The sequence below is a fragment of the Colletes gigas genome, unplaced genomic scaffold, assembly GCF_013123115.1.
Source record: "Colletes gigas isolate AHSC1104 unplaced genomic scaffold, ASM1312311v1 Colletes_gigas_Sc00039, whole genome shotgun sequence".
Classification (NCBI taxonomy): Eukaryota; Metazoa; Arthropoda; class Insecta; order Hymenoptera; family Colletidae; genus Colletes; species Colletes gigas.
Genome location: NW_025106668.1, coordinates 520,065 through 539,322, shown reverse-complemented (window position 1 = coordinate 539,322; position 19,258 = coordinate 520,065). Strand labels below are relative to the sequence as shown.

General features: G+C 37.7%; 1 protein-coding gene across 2 annotated transcripts; it reads left to right on the top strand.

Moving 5' to 3' along the window:
* Nucleotides 1-3,187: 3,187 nt before the first annotated feature.
* On the top strand, nucleotides 3,188-19,220 carry LOC122402716 (mucin-5AC-like). Of its 2 annotated transcripts, XM_043405731.1 has the most exons (10): nucleotides 3,188-3,492; nucleotides 12,050-12,487; nucleotides 14,626-15,550; nucleotides 16,085-16,738; nucleotides 16,965-17,280; nucleotides 17,375-17,445; nucleotides 17,530-17,723; nucleotides 17,805-17,932; nucleotides 18,502-18,678; nucleotides 18,763-19,220. In XM_043405731.1, exons 1-10 carry the CDS (start codon nucleotides 3,375-3,377, stop codon nucleotides 18,937-18,939), a joined length of 3,198 nt encoding a protein of 1,065 aa, XP_043261666.1. In that variant the 5' UTR covers nucleotides 3,188-3,374; the 3' UTR covers nucleotides 18,940-19,220. The 2 variants fall into 2 exon arrangements, with proteins under 2 accessions (XP_043261666.1, XP_043261667.1); XM_043405732.1 differs by lacking the exon at nucleotides 12,050-12,487 and having other exon boundaries at nucleotides 18,763-19,217.
* Nucleotides 19,221-19,258: the final 38 nt, after the last annotated feature.

Below are 19,258 nucleotides of genomic sequence, written 5' to 3'. Positions count from 1 at the left end.
ACGAACTATTCTAGGGGCCAAAATAAGAGGAAAATCAAGAATACCAATTTGTTGATGGAGGCTCCGTTAAAAAGTTATTAACGTTTAAAGTTCCGCCCGTCCTGAATTTTTTTCTCGAAAATGCGCAAGATTTCAGGGGTATGTCTATTCACCAAAAATGATTGTAATTGGCCCCAGCAACCGAAAATAATTTTTCCAGAACGATTTGAAATTTTTTGATTTTGTCGCAATATTTCACACCTCGAATTTTTTTCTCGAAAGTGAGTAGGATTTTGAGGGTATGACTAATGACCAAAAATGATTATAATTGACCTCTGCAACCAAAAATAATTTTTCCAGAACAATTTGGAATTTTTTAATTTTGTCGAAAAATTTCACACATTCTCTAATTTTTTTCTAGAAAGTGAGTTGGATTTCGAGGGTATGTCTATTCACCAAAAATGATTGTAATTGGCCCCAGCAACCGAAAATAATTTTTCCAGAACGATTTGAAATTTTTTGATTTTGTCGCAATATTTCACACCTCGAATTTTTTTCTCGAAAGTGAGTAGGATTTTGAAGGTATGACTAATGACCAAAAATGATTATAATTGACCTCTGCAACCAAAAATAATTTTTCCAGAACAATTTGGAATTTTTTAATTTTGTCGAAAAATTTCACACATTCTCTAATTTTTTTCTAGAAAGTGAGTTAGATTTCGAGGGTATGTCTATTGACCAAAAATGATTGTAATTGACCTCTGTAACTAAAAATAATTTTTCCAGAGCGACTTGAAATTTTTTTTTTTCGCCGAAAAATTTCACACCTCGAATTTTTTTCTAGAAAATGGGTAGGATTTCGGGGGTGTATGTATCCACCAAAAATGATTGTAATTTACCCCCGCAACCGAAAATAATTTTTCCAGAACGATTTGAAATTTTTGAATTTAATTGTTAATAACTTTTTAACGAAGCCTCCATCAACAAACTGGTATTCTTGATTTTCGTCTTATTTTGGCCTCTAGAATCCCCGATTAAAGTTTTTCCCAGGGTTGGCCGAACACCCTGTATAGTGCAATGAAAATATAACGAATTTATGCAATACAAGTAAAGCTTTTTATTACTTAAAATAATGTTACTAATGTTTATATAGTTTAGGGTGCACCTGTGTAGGTGACTAAAATTCTTCGAGATGTGGAAACATTATCCTCAAGTTCGTATCGTTGTCACGAAACAAAATACCGTACATGAATCTATATTGTATATCTTTGTCGTTACCGTTAGAATCGGGTCCGGTACATTGCACTTCCTGCTAACTTGATAGGAATACAAATTGGCGACTTGACGCGGTGGCTAGTTCGTAACTGAATCTCACGCCCGGATTTTTACGTAAGTAAGACTTTTCTTGGATATTGATCTAAAAATAATTTAATTTATTCGACAATCGTGCTTTGGATTGACAATCAAAGATCTTCCTATCTTACATTATAGAAACCGTTGGAGATAAAACAGTCGTCGGAGCAGTGTACCAAAGTGGAGTTAATTAAACGAGTGATCGAAGTGAGTAAAATCTACAATAAAAATATATTAAATGTAAAGGAGGCGCACAAAACATTTATTAATTGATTGTTCTATATTTAAAGTTTTTAATTAAAAGTGTACTGCCATTTTGCCCCCTCTGCACTTGGCTGATAATTCTGTTTTTCTAAATAAATCCAGATAAGTTGATGAAGTTTTCAATAAAAGTGTTCAGAAAAAAATTATACTTGGAATATTTAAGGATGAAAAATTAGATTAATTTCAAAATGTACTATCTTCCTGTTCCGCAGTGTATTTGCGGTTTAAAATTTGTTATCAAACTAGAAAAATTATAATATCAAAAGACTTCAAAGTTTTAATATATTCTAATTTCCCTATTTAAAAGATTAATAATGTAACAAATTTGTTCCTTTGTGAGCATTTCACGTATGAACAATTTTAAACAAAATTAAATACTATATGTATATATGTACACATATTTGAAAAATTCCTTGTAATTATATCGTACTTCAACGTGTTAAACAATTCTACCCTGTTCCAGCTGATATTACTCTTACGACAATAATCTAGGAGCTATTAGAGCATCGTCGACAACTTCATTGCGTCACGATGTTGTACTTTCTCTAATTACCTCGACCTTGCTCTTCTTCTTTTTTTTTTTTCGAAGGTATCTGGTTTCTGACCGGATGTGAATCAGTTCGGAATCGGCAGTAACATCGATTCGTTAAGGTCGTCCGCGACCGGTAAGGATTAACGAACGTATTACTGCAGGACAAAATCGACACGAAAAAACGTCCACGAAGGTCCTCGCGAAGGACGCGCCCGTGTTATGACATTCTCGGGCCGAATTCTTCGATGTCCGAAAAACACGACAAGACTCGAATAAAAATACGAAACTCATGCTATAAATGAAAAATTTATTTCCAGTAAATTTGCGTTCCTTAGTCGGACATATGGTAGAAAGCATACCAGCAGATCCGGGACGGAACTTTATAATTTTTAATTGCTGTTTATGATCAAATAACGAGCACCACCGATTGATTAAAATATTTGGCCCACGTTTGAAAAACATTATTAACAATAAATTCATATATGCTAATTTCTACGTAGAATTTGGAAAAAATTAAATAGTGATTTACACGAAGCACGCCATTTTTCTTCTATAATTTTGAATGGTAAATTAAAAATGAAGAAATAAGGCCTCCTCGTTGGGCAGCCTTATCTACGCCGGGGATCTCAGTCGAAGCTTTATTATTTTCATGTCGCCTCTAAAAATGATCATTGTTCTGTCGCATCTAATTTTTTGCCAAAATTAAACAGCTTTTCAAGTGCTGCATAAAAATACAGATTCGAAGGTCCGCCAGTGTTTAAATGATCGTCGATCGTTGCGGCCGACCTTCGCGAAGGTACAAGAAAGGTCGTTCCCCGGACGTTCTAAAATTTTTGCTAAAACCCGTCCCCGGGGTTTTTCTAAGTATCAGTCCCTCTGGTTCGTTCGTCACAAAGACGTAGGAAGAGAGGCAGCGCAAAGTGGTGGAACAGAAAGGAGAGGGAAAGATCTCGATGGCCTCGGCGTGCCAGCTCCGCCTCGCGAGGCGCGCAGCCACCAAGTGAAAGTGGGATTTTGCTTTCTATCCGTGGCCAGTGACAAACGCGCCGTGATCGCGAACGTTTCGTTTCTCTCGCGAGGATGCGTTCATCCGTCGCCCGTCAATAAACATCGACGCGCCTAACCGCGAGAAATCTGCCGATTTCGGCGTCGTTACGATGACTGTGTTAGCCTAAGATCGGGCGAACTGCCTCGAAATTAATCGTTAAGTATTAAACGAAAAGTGTATCGTTACCAGAGTGTGTGGATGAAACAGTGCCAGAGGAAAATGTCGAGACGTAAAACGAACGGTAACCAGCCCGTCGAGGCGATCCTGACGTGCATGCTTCTCGTCTGCTCCTTCCTTGCCACCAATTGTCAACAAGGTACGTTTCTCCAAAAATACGCGCGGATCCTGTTGGAACGGCAGCGAGTTCGAGTGTACGATTCTGTTTCGCGTTCCGGCCGCCAGTGCGCGCCAACGGCGAACAATCGCGCGCAATCCTTTCACGGTTTAAGAACAGAGAATACGCGAACGTCGTCGCGGACGTACGCGCCGCGGGAGATTTATGAGATTCCAGGCCGCTAGCATGAATTTTTACTGCCCTACGGACGCCTTCTTTGGATTCCTCGGCGTACATCGCTGCCCATGTGATTTGTAACTACCGTTGGGCCATCAGGGTTTATTCAACCGTGACCGCCGAAAGGTTCCGTTTGATTTTGACAACGTAACGCGAGTGGATCGAGAATAAGACGGCATTTACCTATTTAATTCGTTGAGTTGGGACATATGATAGCTCTATTGCACAATACGAGTAAATTTTAACTTTCATGCGTCTATATGTACACCTTTTTTCTTTGTTTATTTGTTCATTTTGCTATTATACATTTCTACTAATTCTCCGCAGGCGTGTTAGCAGACCATTCCCAGTCAAACGTTTAAGTAGAAGGATAAAATACTATGAAAGCTTCAACATTGTTTCATAACCTTTTTTGTAGCATAGTTTTTTCAATGATTCATATTACGTCCTTTTTTAGTACGCAAACCGCAGTAATTTCGCACGGAGGTCTTGTGCAGTGGTTAAACGTAGCTAAATAAGTTTTAGCTGTCGTTTATGCGAAAGATATACGCAAATACTGTTGGATCGCAATTACGAATAGCACAATACTTCATGCAATTCGGGCTCGAAACCTGCCAGCAAGATAAACGGTAGATGACCGTCGTGCAACATTGAATAGTTTGAATTCGTGACCCGGTACGCAATACGCAATATGTACAATAAAACCGCAATTCCACACGAAAGTTACGTACACCGTGATAACGCAATTGGATCTCCATTGTTGGCAACAATAACGAGACAGACGACTATCGCGATTCCCTAAAACGGATATATCTAATTCCATATTGCGTTCGACACAAAAGCGGATAAAATTGGGCACATTATTCTTCTATTATTAGATGCATGTAGATATATTGCGAAACAACCGGGACTGACTCGAGGATATACATATATTGTAATGGATGGTAAAATTATTGTGGAATCTTGAAACCAGATTCGTTGGAGACTGATTCATCGAGTCGAGGAAATCTCGAGTATGAACGAAATGCTGTGTCAAATCTTCGTTTCCACGAAGAGGTTAGGAATGCCTACGAGAAATAACTCGAATGCCTCACGTTTTATTTATGAGACGTACTAATGAAATACCACTTCCACCTATGCTATAAATAGTGTTACGGGATTAGTAAAGCAAATGATCGAACTTCTTTCCCAGCTGAGTCATTAACCTTGAAAAAGAAACTCTAGAGAAAGTTTGTGTCAATATACATAGCGATATCGACGACGCATATTCTTTCGCGTTGTCTATGCCCGATATCGTGTTTGAAATCTCACTAGCGTTTGCAAACATTCTTGGCATTGAAAAATGATATTATGTATACAGTAGTATAACCGTTTTTTCCTGTTAATTGCAGTGTTGAACATTGTATATTTTTAGAGTGTAAAAGCAATTGATCTATGATGGAACAATTGAAATTAATCTAATATAACGTTCAAATTATTATTTGATATTTGAAGAAAACATACACATTTTAACGTTTGCGTTAATTTTAGTATGAAAACTACACATTCTTTTGGGCTTCTGAAGACTTGTAACATTACAGGGAATATTTTTTTTTAAGAATGTTTCCTTGGTTTGGTGGACCCAACTTAAAGACATGTCCAGTATCAAAGATGTTCAATATTTAGTAGTTAGAATTGTTATTTAAGATAAGTTAAAATGTTTGTTATAAAGTTGTATTAAAAAGACTAATTAAACCGTAGATCCATCTTTTGAAATTAAAGAAAAGGATATTTAATCTTCAAAGTTGATATTAAAATTGTTTCCCACGTCTCAAAATCTTACCTTTTTCTCCTTTCAAACGGAAATATCTGTAAATTCCAGTACCAACCTACTTTTTTCTACTTTTGAATTTTCTCCTATGAACATAAATTTAATTCACCGTTGCAATATTTAACAAAGAGAAAGATACATCAAGTTCCCTCATTTACTATTTCATCAACTGAAACTAATACAGAACTTTCTAAATATATTAAAAATGACACCGACTTTAACATTTTAACATCTATTCTGTGTACTGCCAAACAGATACTTTAACGTTAGCATCGTTAGTCCTCGTAGGGTGAATCGAGACAAAGTCCCTAGTTAAAAAGGAAGTACATAATTTTTTTTAAACATTCCAGGTCTTGAACATCATGAGCTCCAGACAATTACCTGTTTTGTCTCTGATATAATCCGCCACTGGTAACAGGTGGTTGATCTAACGCTGCTCGCGAAGATTTTGAAATCCGACCGTAGAGAAAGTTCATGAAGATCCACAAACAAACGGATACTAATAATGGAAATCTACTTGTCCCAGTTCGCGTGCGAAGTTTGCTAGAAATCGCGAACTCGAATATCAGCATTAACCCTTCGCGCGACGTTGAGGCACTTACTCGCGAGATACCAATTGCAAATATATTTATTAACATCGACGTAACGATCAAGTTAATAATAAAAGCAATTGATTTGAATATATTTTACTTTGGAGAAATATATTTGTTTTTTTCGAATGTCAAAAATAAGACGAAAATCAAGAATACCAATTTGTTGATGAAGGCTTCGTTAAAAAGTTATTAACAATTAAATTCAAAAATTTCAAATCATACTAAAAAAATTATATTTAGTTACAGGGGTCGATTGCAAGCATTTTTGGTGAATAGACATACTCCTGAAATCTTACTCAGTTTTGAGAAAAAAATTCGAGAAGGTGTGAAATTTTTAGTCGAAATTAAACAATTTCAAATCATTCTGAAAAAATTATTTTTGGTTACAGGGGTCGATTACAAGCATTTTTGGTGAATAGACATACTCCTGAAATCCTATTCGGTTTCGAGAAAAAAATTCGAGAAGGTGTGAAATTTTTAGTAGAATTAAAAAATTTCAAATCATTCTGAAAAAATTATTTTTGGTTACAGGGGTCGATTACAAGCATTTTTGGTGAATAGACATACTCCTGAAATCTTACTCAGTTTTGAGAAAAAAATTCGAGAAGGTGTGAAATTTTTAGTCGAAATTAAACAATTTCAAATCATTCTGAAAAAATTATTTTTGGTTACAGGGGTCGATTACAAGCATTTTTGGTGAATAGACATACTCCTGAAATCCTATTCGGTTTCGAGAAAAAAATTCGAGAAGGTGTGAAATTTTTAGTAGAATTAAAAAATTTCAAATCATTCTGAAAAAATTATATTTAGTTACAGGGGTCGATTACAATCATTTTTGGTGAATAGACATACCCCCGAAATCTTGCGCATTTTCGAGAAAAAAATTCAGTATGTGCGGAATTTCAAACGTTAATAACATTTTAACGAAGCCTCCATCAACAAATTGGTATTCTTGATTTTCGCCTTATTTTGGCCTCTAGAATCTCCCGTTAAAATTTTTCCCAGGGGTGGCCGAACACCCTGTATAGTAATATAGCGAATGCAACACAGATAACGCAACATGGTAAATTGTACCATCGTCGAGCTCCAACATTGACTCATTCATTGGAAAAGGTACATATTGTTCGGGACTTCCCGACGTAAGCTGTGTACTTTTGGAAAGTGATTCCGACGTTTCGTTAACATTGCAACATCATCTTGAATCGCTGAGGAAATATTGAGAATAGGTGTATGCATTCATAGCGATCCGTGATCCGAAAGAAATTGCATCAACGCGAAATAGGATACGCGTTCCCTTGCACCGCGCATTTTCGTCGACAGCCGCGCTGCGTTTCCAGCAATAAATCCGTTCATTTATAATAACGCAATAATTCCCGACGCGATCAATGGACCGCGACAATTCGATTTCTATTCACCGTCCGTTCGTTTCCGCTGAAAATTTAGCAGAAAATCGGAGCGTGTATCGCGTTAAACCGAAGCGCGGCGAACGAGCTGCGTGAACTCGAGTTTAAAAAGTGCAAGTGAACTTTACCAGCCTGGATACGTAAAAAATTGTAACGTACACGGAGGGAATGGGTTTGTACGAAACCTCGCGCGATTAACGCATTCGAGAAACGTAACCTCGCCTTAATTTATATTCGCGCTCGGATTTCGAAGCCCTGGAGCCTCGTCGATTCGATCGCAGGCACGCCCACGGAATTATTCCAGTTACGAAACCGACCGCTGATATAATCCTTTTCAAGAATATCTTGCATTGTTACTGCTTGAAATTTCTCGGTCGTGCTGAAAATATTTCAATATTTCCAGCCGAATTACTCACGGTTGTGTATAAGTTGGATTTTACATCGTTCCTACGTCTTACGTCTTTTATGCGTTTATACAATTATGGTATAATATTCCATAATTCATATTATGGTACTGGTATTTGGTCGCATAAGCGATTTCGAGTTGCGTCAACGTTCCGCGAGAAGCCTCGATCAACGAATTAGTATCTTTGATTTTGGTCTCGTTTCGACCTCTAGAATCTCCCATTAAAATTTTTCCCATGGGTGGTCGAACACTCTATAGTAAAATCGTGTATACGAGAATTAACCGCATTATCTGTTTAAACTTCTTAATGTTTTTCCATTTAAAAAACTCGATGGTTTTCAAATTTTTGGAAATCTACCGACACATAGGTAGTGGATGATTTATTTTTGAGAATTTTTGTTTCTAGGGAAATGTTTTTTAAAATTTCTGATGCAAATTTATTTCAACGTGTTTATAGAGAGTGATTACTTATTTAGTTTGTTTAAAAGAATTGTGTTGCTCGAGTTACACGTATGAATTTGAAAAAGTATCGAGCTGTTATAAAATTATAAGAAATGCGTGAAAAGTGGTCGTCTCCCATTAAGTTAACACTTTGACGGCCGCTGTCACGTATACGTGACTTTGCGAGCTAGCGGACGTTGGCCACTGTCACGTGCGCGTGATCTACTGTATCAGTCACCATTTCATCGTACGTTCAACTTATTACATTTATAACTCCTTATAATAATATTCCTAGCATCTTCATGTATCTCACTTTGGTCTACAACGTCAGTGGTTTTCAGCCATTTCGATCGATTTTTTTTATAATCCCGCGGAACGTTGACGCAACTCGAAATCGCTTATACGACCAAATACCAGTTCGTATTTTCATTGGAACTCGTTCGATACTTTCTCGATCGGGACAGCAGGAAGTGGCCGGTTGAAATTCTAACGGGTGTACGTACACGAAAGGAGCGAGAAGTCACGCGTGCCAGGCTTAGGCAACGAAGTTGTAAATAATGAACCGAGTGCAGCCCGTTCTCCTTTCGATCGTCCTTCGACTTGATCGCTCCTCCTACTCTCGACGTGCACGTTCACACGAATTCTTAACTTCAGGTTGCTCGGCTAAGAACCGATCGCGACTTATCTATCGCGCCACGAGAATTATTAAATTTCTATTACCTCGTTGAGATTTGTTGTTTCATCGATAATTACTTTTTAGGAGCGATACATTTTCTTCGCGACAATTTGCTGTCTTATTACCAACAATGCACGAAGGACAAGAATTTCTGTCGATACCGAATACATTAAAAAACGTTCTCGACCTTTAACAACATGTAAGGATTTTTATTAAAAGATACTCAAATTTTATAGTTATACTTTACCAAAAGACTATTGATTAATGAATATAAAAATATATTTCATTTTACTTCCTATCATTATGCATACCGAAAATTATAATTACGCATTTGTTCTTAACATTATGTGTATTAAACTAGATTCATTTAAGAACGGTTATTTTACTTTTAAATTATGTAAATATAAGGTTATTATAATAGCTTGGGTTTCTTGTGTTTACATACTTTCAACGAATAAATTTGTTTCAATTATACTGTTAACAAAATTCTGCATGTATCTATCATGAGAAATAACATTTGTATATTGCAAACAGCAAATATCCGCAGCTTAACAGGAAATATTCGAGAAGTATCTACCAGTTATGTTAAAATTGACATTTATTGTTATTCCCTTATATCTATAGAATGTTATTTACATATTTGTGGCGTCGCCTCCCATGCTCGCCACCAGAGGGGTCGCGCTCTCACAAGCGCTCGACCGACCCCTCAGTTGCTACATATACATTCCTCGAACGACTTCCCAATATCCCAGTCGTCTTACTGATGAGTCCACTAGCAGAGCCACATATTCAAAGTTTGTGACAGCGCCCTCTCGTGCCCTGAAATTTTAACAATAAATAGTTTCGTTGATCGTCGTATCGCGGTGTGTGCAGCTTTGTTCACGCGGTTGCAGAACCGTGAAATTGCCAACTTTCATCGTTAACTGCGCAGATATATTGCATTGAAAGAGCTCTTTTACCCAGTTCGAAAGCAAACACTCGTACATTTCGCTGCTCAATGCAACTGCTCGTTTAGATATGTACATTAGATACGGATAATGCGTGCAATTAAAAATAGCATGATAATAGAATCGCGTATGCGCCTCTTCCATCGCGCAGTTATTATAAATGCATACCTTTGCTACACTTACCCAAGCCTCTTTATCCGTTCGCTTCAGGTAAACGTATAAGCGACTGGTATGACCTCGCACGATTTCAGACCGATTAAAAGCGCTCGCGCCCTGTTTCTCTCTCCTCGTCGGTATCCGTGTACGGAAAACTCCATCTACCTGTACGGTTATGACGATATTTTGAAATAACACCTCTCGTGCTTATTGTACCGTGACTTTTCCTATACAAAGCGAATGTAAAAGGTTGCAATGTTCGCGTTCCACGCAACGGAACAACACGCCCGTGCCATTTTCTGGCCTACAATTGTAGTGAAAACGAAGCCTAAATAGGAATCGTGCCTCGTCAAAAAAAAATTCGACTCTCGAAACGTGTGCTATCCATAATTGAACAGCACCGTTATTAATCCCCCCTCTTATAATATCGAGCCAATCTCGTGGTCCATATTACGCACTCTCGTGATTCATAGCGATATTAATTGTATTCTGTATGTACTATTTAATATTTTATGGTTTTCTAAAGACTTAAAGGATAAGTACACATATAATGCAATGGAAATAAGTGTTTATATATTCTCTTATAGATAATTACGATAAATTTTCAAAAATTCAGTCGAGTAAATTATTTGCAAATTACGAATGGGTCATTTTGACTGGGTTGGTAGTTCTGGTGTTAATTATGCAGCGGATAATGTTGCACTAAATTTTCTTATTATTAATAAGGATAGAAAAAACGTTTCATTTTTTTATTTTATATATTCATTTTTCCCCCGACATCATAAATGCATTTTTGTATAGAAAATTATATTTAACTAAAAACTAATAAAAAGTTAAACGTTTTCTCTGTCTCTGCTAATAACAAGAAAATGTAATATTATTTACTCCATACTTAAATTGCATTAGAAACGTGCATTATAAATGTTATAATTATATCCAAAATATTGGAAAATCCAAAAAAATAATTATGGATTGGAAAGTAAAGGCTACGACTCAAAACCGAAATATCGGGTACGCGGCCATTCCTAGTAGAAATGCAAATTATTCCTTCGTTTTCGATAAGAAAGTTTCAGCTTCGTTGAGCCGCACACGTAAGATAGGAAAGTGGAGCGAACTTTTTTTTAATCGAAAGCCAGACACGAGAGTGATTACGTTCAGCGAATATAATAGAAATTGTCGTTCGTCACGGTTACTCTACCGTTTCCTCGTAATTAATTATCACCTGCGGCAACCCGGTACTTAATTACCCGTTTATTACAGTTCGGTCCGCGATCAACGATGTACGTCCGGATTAAGTTAAGAAGCGTGAAAAATATGATTATTTAACCGCGTGTGTCGTAAAAAAGAACGCAACGCGTTAAAGGCTTTGTTTACAACCGAGTTTTCCACGGAGTTGAGGGAACGAAACGTACTCTTCCTCGTGCAAACGGCATTACAAAACACGGGGCAAACAATACTGGAAAGTGTGCTCGCTTTCTTTCGGAAACAGCTCGGGACAGTTTCTCACGGAACGCGCTATTTAACCTCTTCGATCCTAAATTTGTTTCTTTGCATAACAAACATTTTTGCCGCGGTTAAAGTTACGACAAAAGTGACATAAGTCACGAAACCAACGAAATTGAAATTTTCATTTAACGTCGTATCGATCATAGTTCATTATTATGGGAAAAAAATTTAGAAAGAAGATAACGCTATTACTTGTATTTAAATAATCAGAATAAATAAATTATGAATTATCAAATCTTCTTCTCGCGCCCCAAAACAAGCCTTCTGAATTCGTCCCTGGTTCAACCGTACCGGAAAACTGAAAAAACTAAGCATTTGAGATCGGTTTATTTACGAACCCAACATAAAGTCTTGTAAAATTATTTTCTCCTTCCTCGACGAATGTAAATTACAACGAACTAATCTGTTCATTTTTTGCTTAAAGGAACAGTCGTGTCTTGGGACAAATTCTCACGGTTGATACCAACGAATTCGGTGTACGAGCAACCGGAGAAAAATGCCTCTCCATCTCCTAGCCACACGGTGGAGCAATTTTCACACTCCTTGGACGAGAACAACGTCATGGAGTCGTCGAAAATAAATATGAAAAATAGTGCACACGAAGAGGCGGAAGACGAAGAAGTTTACGAAGACGAGTACGAGACTGAAACGGATCCAAAGAAAGAATCCGAAGACTCGAGGCTCTCTAAAATCACCAACGAAGCGTTGAGGCGCGAGAAAATTCTGTCTTCTTTAAACTCAAAGACGGAGGACTCGTCCAGAGATGAGGATTACGTCGAAGATCCCTCGACGAGTCAATACGACACGTATTATTACTACGACGACTACGAAAGTAATAATCGATCGCGATATGTGTCCGTAGGTAGGTTTGACTATAATTTATTATTCAACAATTAAAATAACATCAACTACTCTATTTCTTAATAATTTAAAAGATATGTTGTTGTGGCGGCACCTATAAAGTTGAAGATCGTATTATTGTAATTTCTTACATTAAACTATGTAATACTTAAGGAATAATCAAAGTGGTTGCGTTTAACATTTTAACGTTGTCTATATATATTTAATCAGTTCCTATGCAAGGGGATCTGATATTTTTCAACATATGTTATGTATTTTCTGTTTCTATAAATGACTGAAAAGAAAGGATTAAGAATTCTATTAAAATATCGTATTCTAAAATAATGAAATGTCCCTGAAAAAATTGAATCTTTATCGACGTTACCGTTTACAAGCAAAATAATTCAAAGAATTGATTTATGTAATAACAACCAGATAGCTTCATTCTTTTTTTTTTCTAATTACACCGCATCGAAAACTTTTCGCTACGATTTTATTATATCTTCTCTTAACTCTTTGAGATTAAGTGATTTAAAAATTGTCCCACCATTTGCTTGGCTTTGTACGATAGTATATTTTTTAATCCACCTCAAAAAGCTGATACATATATATTTTATGTCAAATAATTTAAATGTACGTTTTTTTATCGTTTTTTATATTAAAAAACGTTCTGTGCAACTTGCGGTTTTTTTCTTTAAAATCGTGTACCTCAGAGATAAGACAGGTATAACCTGGCTCAGATACTACAATCATCTTGTAGATTTGGACATGAGAATGTGACTTGTTATTACGATGAAACGGATTAGCGTCTTACATTGTTAGCAAAAATAGGGATCGCGAGTAAAAGATCACTGAAATCGATCACGCCTAACGACAACGTAACATCACCGTTTAACCGCGCGAGGTACAAATTCAGCTTGCTTCGTGTCCTCGTGATGTAATGCGACAGTATCAAATAATTATGATCTTTCTAAACACGTTCCGCATTGCGTAAACTCGTTTCGTCATCGCGTCGCGGAAAATGCCGTACGTGGAGAAAGACACGCGAAGAACGTGCACAATTCTAACCTATTTGGTACTGATCGTTCTTGTCAAATATTCGCTTTCATGGAAATACAGTCGCTCGCATTGAAAATCGTACAGGTTGTATCGTAAGAAGTACTGGCTCGGCATAATTATGGGATAAGGAATTTGGTCGAGAATAAATTAGTAATCTATAGCTTAATGCTTGGTCATTTCTCATACGAAGAATAAAAAATTAAACATTATTTTTTATCGATGAAAAGAAAACAATAACAACATTATGCTGTTGGGCTGTTCATAATCTCGCGGCAATAAGTACGCGGTCAAATGGCGACATCTATAGTAAGGTTGAAGATCGTGCGGGGATTCCCGTGGCTTTTGTTCAGGTCGAGTCGAGTCGTTTGTTTGTGTGAGCCGCATGGTCGGTATTACTGCAATTTATTTTATAGTAAACTATGTAAGATCTAAAGAATAATTAAAGTGGTTGTGTTTAATATTTAAGTATTGTCTATATATATTTATTTAATCAGTTTCTATGCAAGGGAACCTGATATTTTTCAACGTATGCATCAAATCATCGTCACATTCAACAATGTTTTGCTCTTCATTTGTTTCTCTATTCATTGGTTTCAGTCGAATATCATTGTACAAGTTGAAGACGGTTCTTCGACTAAGTAATAATTGAAATATGAGGTAAATGACGGTGGCAGAACGTGCTTCAACTATACAAAACGCTATAAAGAAGAGAATCGTTTCAGAAATAAAATAAAAATTAATCTGAAGAAGAAATTAACCGAGGCTGACGAACGTTGAGTAACTTAGAAAGGTAAATAAGGATCCCAAATTAAGTGCTCCGACTATTGCGATTGACATTGAACAATATCTAGGAAAATCCATGATTGCAGAAAATGTTAGACGAATTTTAAGTAGAAATGAATATAATGGTCTCGGTTAGACCCCTGGGAAAAATTTTAATGGGAAATTCTAGAGTTAAGCTATAGTTTACCAATTTATTCTCGACTGAATTCCTTATCCCATAATTATACGATTTTCAATGTGAGTGACTGTACGTTGCGTTCACAAACACTTTACTGGATAAAAAAAGAAACTTTCCTAATCCAATGCTCTTTTCTGCAGCAAACGCTGATACCTTGGACTACCCGGACGCAGAAGAGGAACAAAAAGAAGAGGAAGAGTCCGGTGCGAATGAGGCGCAAGCAGATGAGTACCGTTCCTTGGAAACGGAGAAAGACACGGCCTCCATTCGCACGGCAAGCGCGAACAATTCCACGTCGGATCTTATCGAAGAAACAGATCTGGACACGCTAATCTCGACGACGAACGCCGAGGATGGCTCGTCGATGGAGGGTAGCGATCAGACATTTTCCTTCGCGGAAGCGAATTCCTCGGCTGACAGCTCGATTTTGATCGGGGAAGCTGTGGTATCCGTGGTGACAACAAAGAGCGTCGTGAATGGCACGATATCGGTTCCTACGACTTCTTCGCCCACCACGACCGAGCAAGTCGCGGCACCGCCCTCGTCCACGTCTACGATGACGACGGAGCAACCAGGGACGGCAGTGACGACCGAGGACACGTCCAGGATACTGGCGTCCGTACAAACGAGTCGCAGCATTTCCGGCGCGCGTTTCTTACCGTTCCCCGTGATAGATCGCATTGAACCGATCAACCCGAACAGCGAGAAGAAGACGTCAACGCCTCCGGAATCCACGGAGAGCATCATCGACAAACTGGACAGAGTCCAGTCGGAGCTGTCCAGCGGGTTCCTCGCTGGCGGTTTCAGAACAGCCGGCAACTCGCTTCAGTTGGACGTTCTTGGCGACAGAGATCGTAACAATCGACGAAGGTACACCACCACTGCTAAGACACCAGTCATCAGTAAATTCGTGCCGCATCGGTACGACAAGAGGACCAACTACGCAACCGCCACGCCGAGACCACGGATAGACACAACGCTGGATAGCCTCGAAGGACTCCTACCCCGCGATTACCTATCGAAGAACCCCGCTTCGGGTTCTGCACCCTCGAAAGTCGGTTTCAGGTGCGGACATTGTTTTGTATTGCTTCTTGTATTATTAATAATAATAAGCCTATACTCGAGGCTCATATCTGCCATTTGCTGACTAGACGAACTTCCCATTTTCACACACAATGTATTTCAATAATCTGACATCTGGTACTCTAATGTTCACAGGAAGTATTCACAGAATTAAAATGTAAGATGAAAGGTTAATATACTCTATGTGATTGAAATCAAATTGTGAAAATCAAGGAAGCAAAGAAAATAGTTCATGATATCTTACATGAAAACCGTTTTACTTTAAATTAGACAATTAATTAGAACGATGATTAATGAATTCTTTAATTAAGGATCTAAAAGAGTAGTATGCAGTTCATGTACTGTACTTTGTTTGATCTATTCTGCTTGTATAAGTATTCCCATTCTTTAACTAGAAATATTCCCAAGCTACATTCACGATTTCGTTTAAACCATTGAACTTTTGCTTTAAAGAGTCTTTGTTTGTATTGCTGTAACAGCTGTAATAGTATATAAAAATTGATCAACTTCGTCTAGGTGGCCCACAAAGAGCACAACCGTGTCTGTAGCAACCACGACTCAACTCACGACCACTACCCCAGCTTCTACTACGAGGAGGACAAAGAGTAATACGGTCGTGCAAGACATCAGTGCCTTCTTGCCACCTGGATACAAACTGAAGAAAGAGGACGCGCCTGTCACGGAGAGCTCTCTGTTGACTGACATTCTTGCAAAATCTAAGATTGATATCTCGTCGTTGTTACCCCCGGATTTTAAAAAGAAAAACGAAGGAAGTTCGATCGCGAAGACCGAATTGAGCACAACAACAACGGTGAAAACCGTGGATATTACAAAGGAGAAATCGCCAGAGAAAACAATTCAGGATCTGTTTGCAAAGTCCAAATTCGATATTTCTTCTTTACTACCGCGCGACTACGAACAAAAGACAAAAAATACCAGTTTGGAAACAAAGATCATTGAAGTACGCACTGAGAATTCAACCGAGTTGAATACATCGGAAATGACAGACACTAATGCCGCCACGACGGCGAAACCTGGCAGTTTGAAAATTGTATTCCCCAGCAGACCAGGTGGCCGAAAACCTATTCATAAGATCACTACCCCGCAAACTCCTCGAGGCGATGCGCCTGGCGCAGTTACGCTGAAAATACAGAAGGGATGGCCCACCAGGTCAGGTTCTAAACTATTCTATAAATTCGAAGTTGGATTCAATGTTAAAGTAAAATATAAATTTTAATTGAAAGCTCAGCTTCGTATCGAAGTACAAAGGTTATGGAAAAACATGGTCAAATTTGTAACGCGAACGCAAACTTAAATTTAAAGTTTATATTTAAAATTCAAACTCGATAGCGGATGCGGATAAAAACGCATATCGAAATAAAAATCTGAATTGCAGAGCTACGACTGAATTTACTGGATGGCCCACTCCGTCGACGACTCCAATCTCGATAGAAAAGTTGCTAGAAGCTGCCCGTACCGCGACAATTTCGTCTCTGAACGCATCGCTTATCCCAATAACCGAAACAACATCGAGCACTTCGACTACGACGACCACGACGACCACGCCCAGACCTACCACTCCAGGAATTTGCGAGGAAGAATGCGAAGTTGCTGGAACAATAAGGATAATCGGTAACGCAACCTGGGTACCGGAATTACTCGATCGAAATACTCAAGAATGGCAGAACCTTGCCAATGAAATCGAGAAAGAGGTATCCTATTGAATTTGTTATTAAATGTATAAATTACAAAGTTTACTTCCCGTATTCTTGTAAGAATTTCATTTCTCCATTTTTATGTTTATAGATGAATTTCATATTCTCGAAATCGTCGGTTCTGACAAAGTGGTATAAGAAAATAAGAATTGATTCGTTCAGGTAATGATTTCGAGTATTCATCTCTGTGCAAAAATGATTGCGAAAGTAAGCTATTCGTTTGATTAATAAATTTACGAATTACAGCGAGGGTAGTATATTGGTAGACTACTTCATCGAATTGGCCAATTTGGAGCAGACAGTTAACACGCAAGAGTTAAAAGTAATTTTCCATGATTCGTTGCGGACATACAACGGAAACAGATGGAACGATACAAAAACCAAAGGCACGATAAAACTAGGAACATTTACAATTGATCCAAAATATACAGACTTTGTGGGTATGTTCAGTTTATTCATTAAGTATTTATTACGTCAAAGTAATAATGTCTATGCTCACTGTGAAAACGATTTGTTTTTAGTAATACCTAAAGTAACTACCCCTCAGTACATTGAAAAAGACGACAGATTAATTCCACAGTGGGCCATTGCTGTAATCGTAATTGGTGTTGGTGGATTACTTTTTATCATAATATTTGGCGTGTCGGTTGTAAGTATTACATCGTTCGAGAAGATCGGGAGTACCAACGTAAGATGTACCGTGCTTCCGCGAGAAGAAGGCACAGCGTGTGTCTATCCCCACTCCTGTTGCAGTCCGCTGATTGGCTGTCACCGTAAGTCAGCGGACTGCAGCAAGAGTGGGGATGTAAACCAGTGATTGGCATTCAATAAGGAACAAAATTTAAGGAAGTTACAGGGAAAGAGACAAAAACAAAAAATTTCCTCTTAATCTACTATGAGTATAGCTAGAGAAATACGTAGGGGATCTTCGACGAGTTAATTTTTGTGTGATTGGCGAGCATTTTGAAGTAGAAAGTTCAATTTTCAAAACACGGGAATTCCCAACATGCGTCTCTTTTTGCGCTAAAGATACGTCTATGGTAGCGGATGACGGGTAGCTGTAACGTCAGCTTACGCATGCGTAGAAAGGAATCCCACAAGGGAAAATTCCAGTGCGCATGACCAAAATTCCCACGATGTCCATCGCCGATGTAAACACGCTGTGCCTTCTTCTCGTGGAAGGACGACGCGTTAATTGTGATGTATTTTAATTTATAGCTGGTAAATCGTCATGGTTCAAAATTAAAACCATCCGTATCTGCAATTTACGAAGAGGAGGTAGCGAAAAATATAACAGCTCACAGATCTAGCGACTACTCGAAACCGGTACATACAATTTGGACTGACCCGGATGTTTCTTGGAATGATAAATCTTTCGAATCGACCTCTAACAAGGTAAAATACCAAAATACATTGTGCAACGTTGTAGATGGTATTTATTTGCATTTGCATGAGTACATTATTCTTTATAACTTCAAGATACTTGTCGAAAAACCGTTTCAAGACAACAAGAAATACAATATGTATGATAGTTGGCGATCGGAATGGAATGGTTATTATTGTAATGGATCTCACACTAGCAGTAAATATGGTGGCTACGACAGTACAACAAATTTATCGAGTCGTCATCATCCTGATTATGACACGAATTTCTAAAATTGACGGTAATAAAATGAAATTTCTATCAACTCCACTTTTATTTAATTTATTCAGTGCCTTAAGTAAGTACGACATAGGAATCTACCACACTGACATGTATATTGTGCTTAAACAATGAAAAAAATATCATATAAAACAATCGTTCATCTTACATTATTTTATCTTAGGATTTTACTACACTTATGTATAGTATTTTGTATAGTTGTTATCTAATATTGAGCAAGCAGTATCTTATATTTTACTCCAGAAAATTGTTATCGAACGGTTCAATCATTTATACCGATTTTATTATGGAAATTTTGTTTATTCTAGTCAA

Excerpts from the sequence above, each read along its gene's own strand:
- LOC122402716 (XM_043405731.1), top strand. The coding sequence starts at position 3,375 with ATGAAACAGTGCCAGAGGAAAATGTCGAGACGTAAAACGAACGGTAAC. Across the intron at positions 12,488-14,625 it reads ATCGCGATATGTGTCCGTAG|CAAACGCTGATACCTTGGAC; the intron begins GTAGGTTTGACT and ends TCTTTTCTGCAG. Across the intron at positions 17,724-17,804 it reads AAAATATACAGACTTTGTGG|TAATACCTAAAGTAACTACC; the intron begins GTATGTTCAGTT and ends ATTTGTTTTTAG.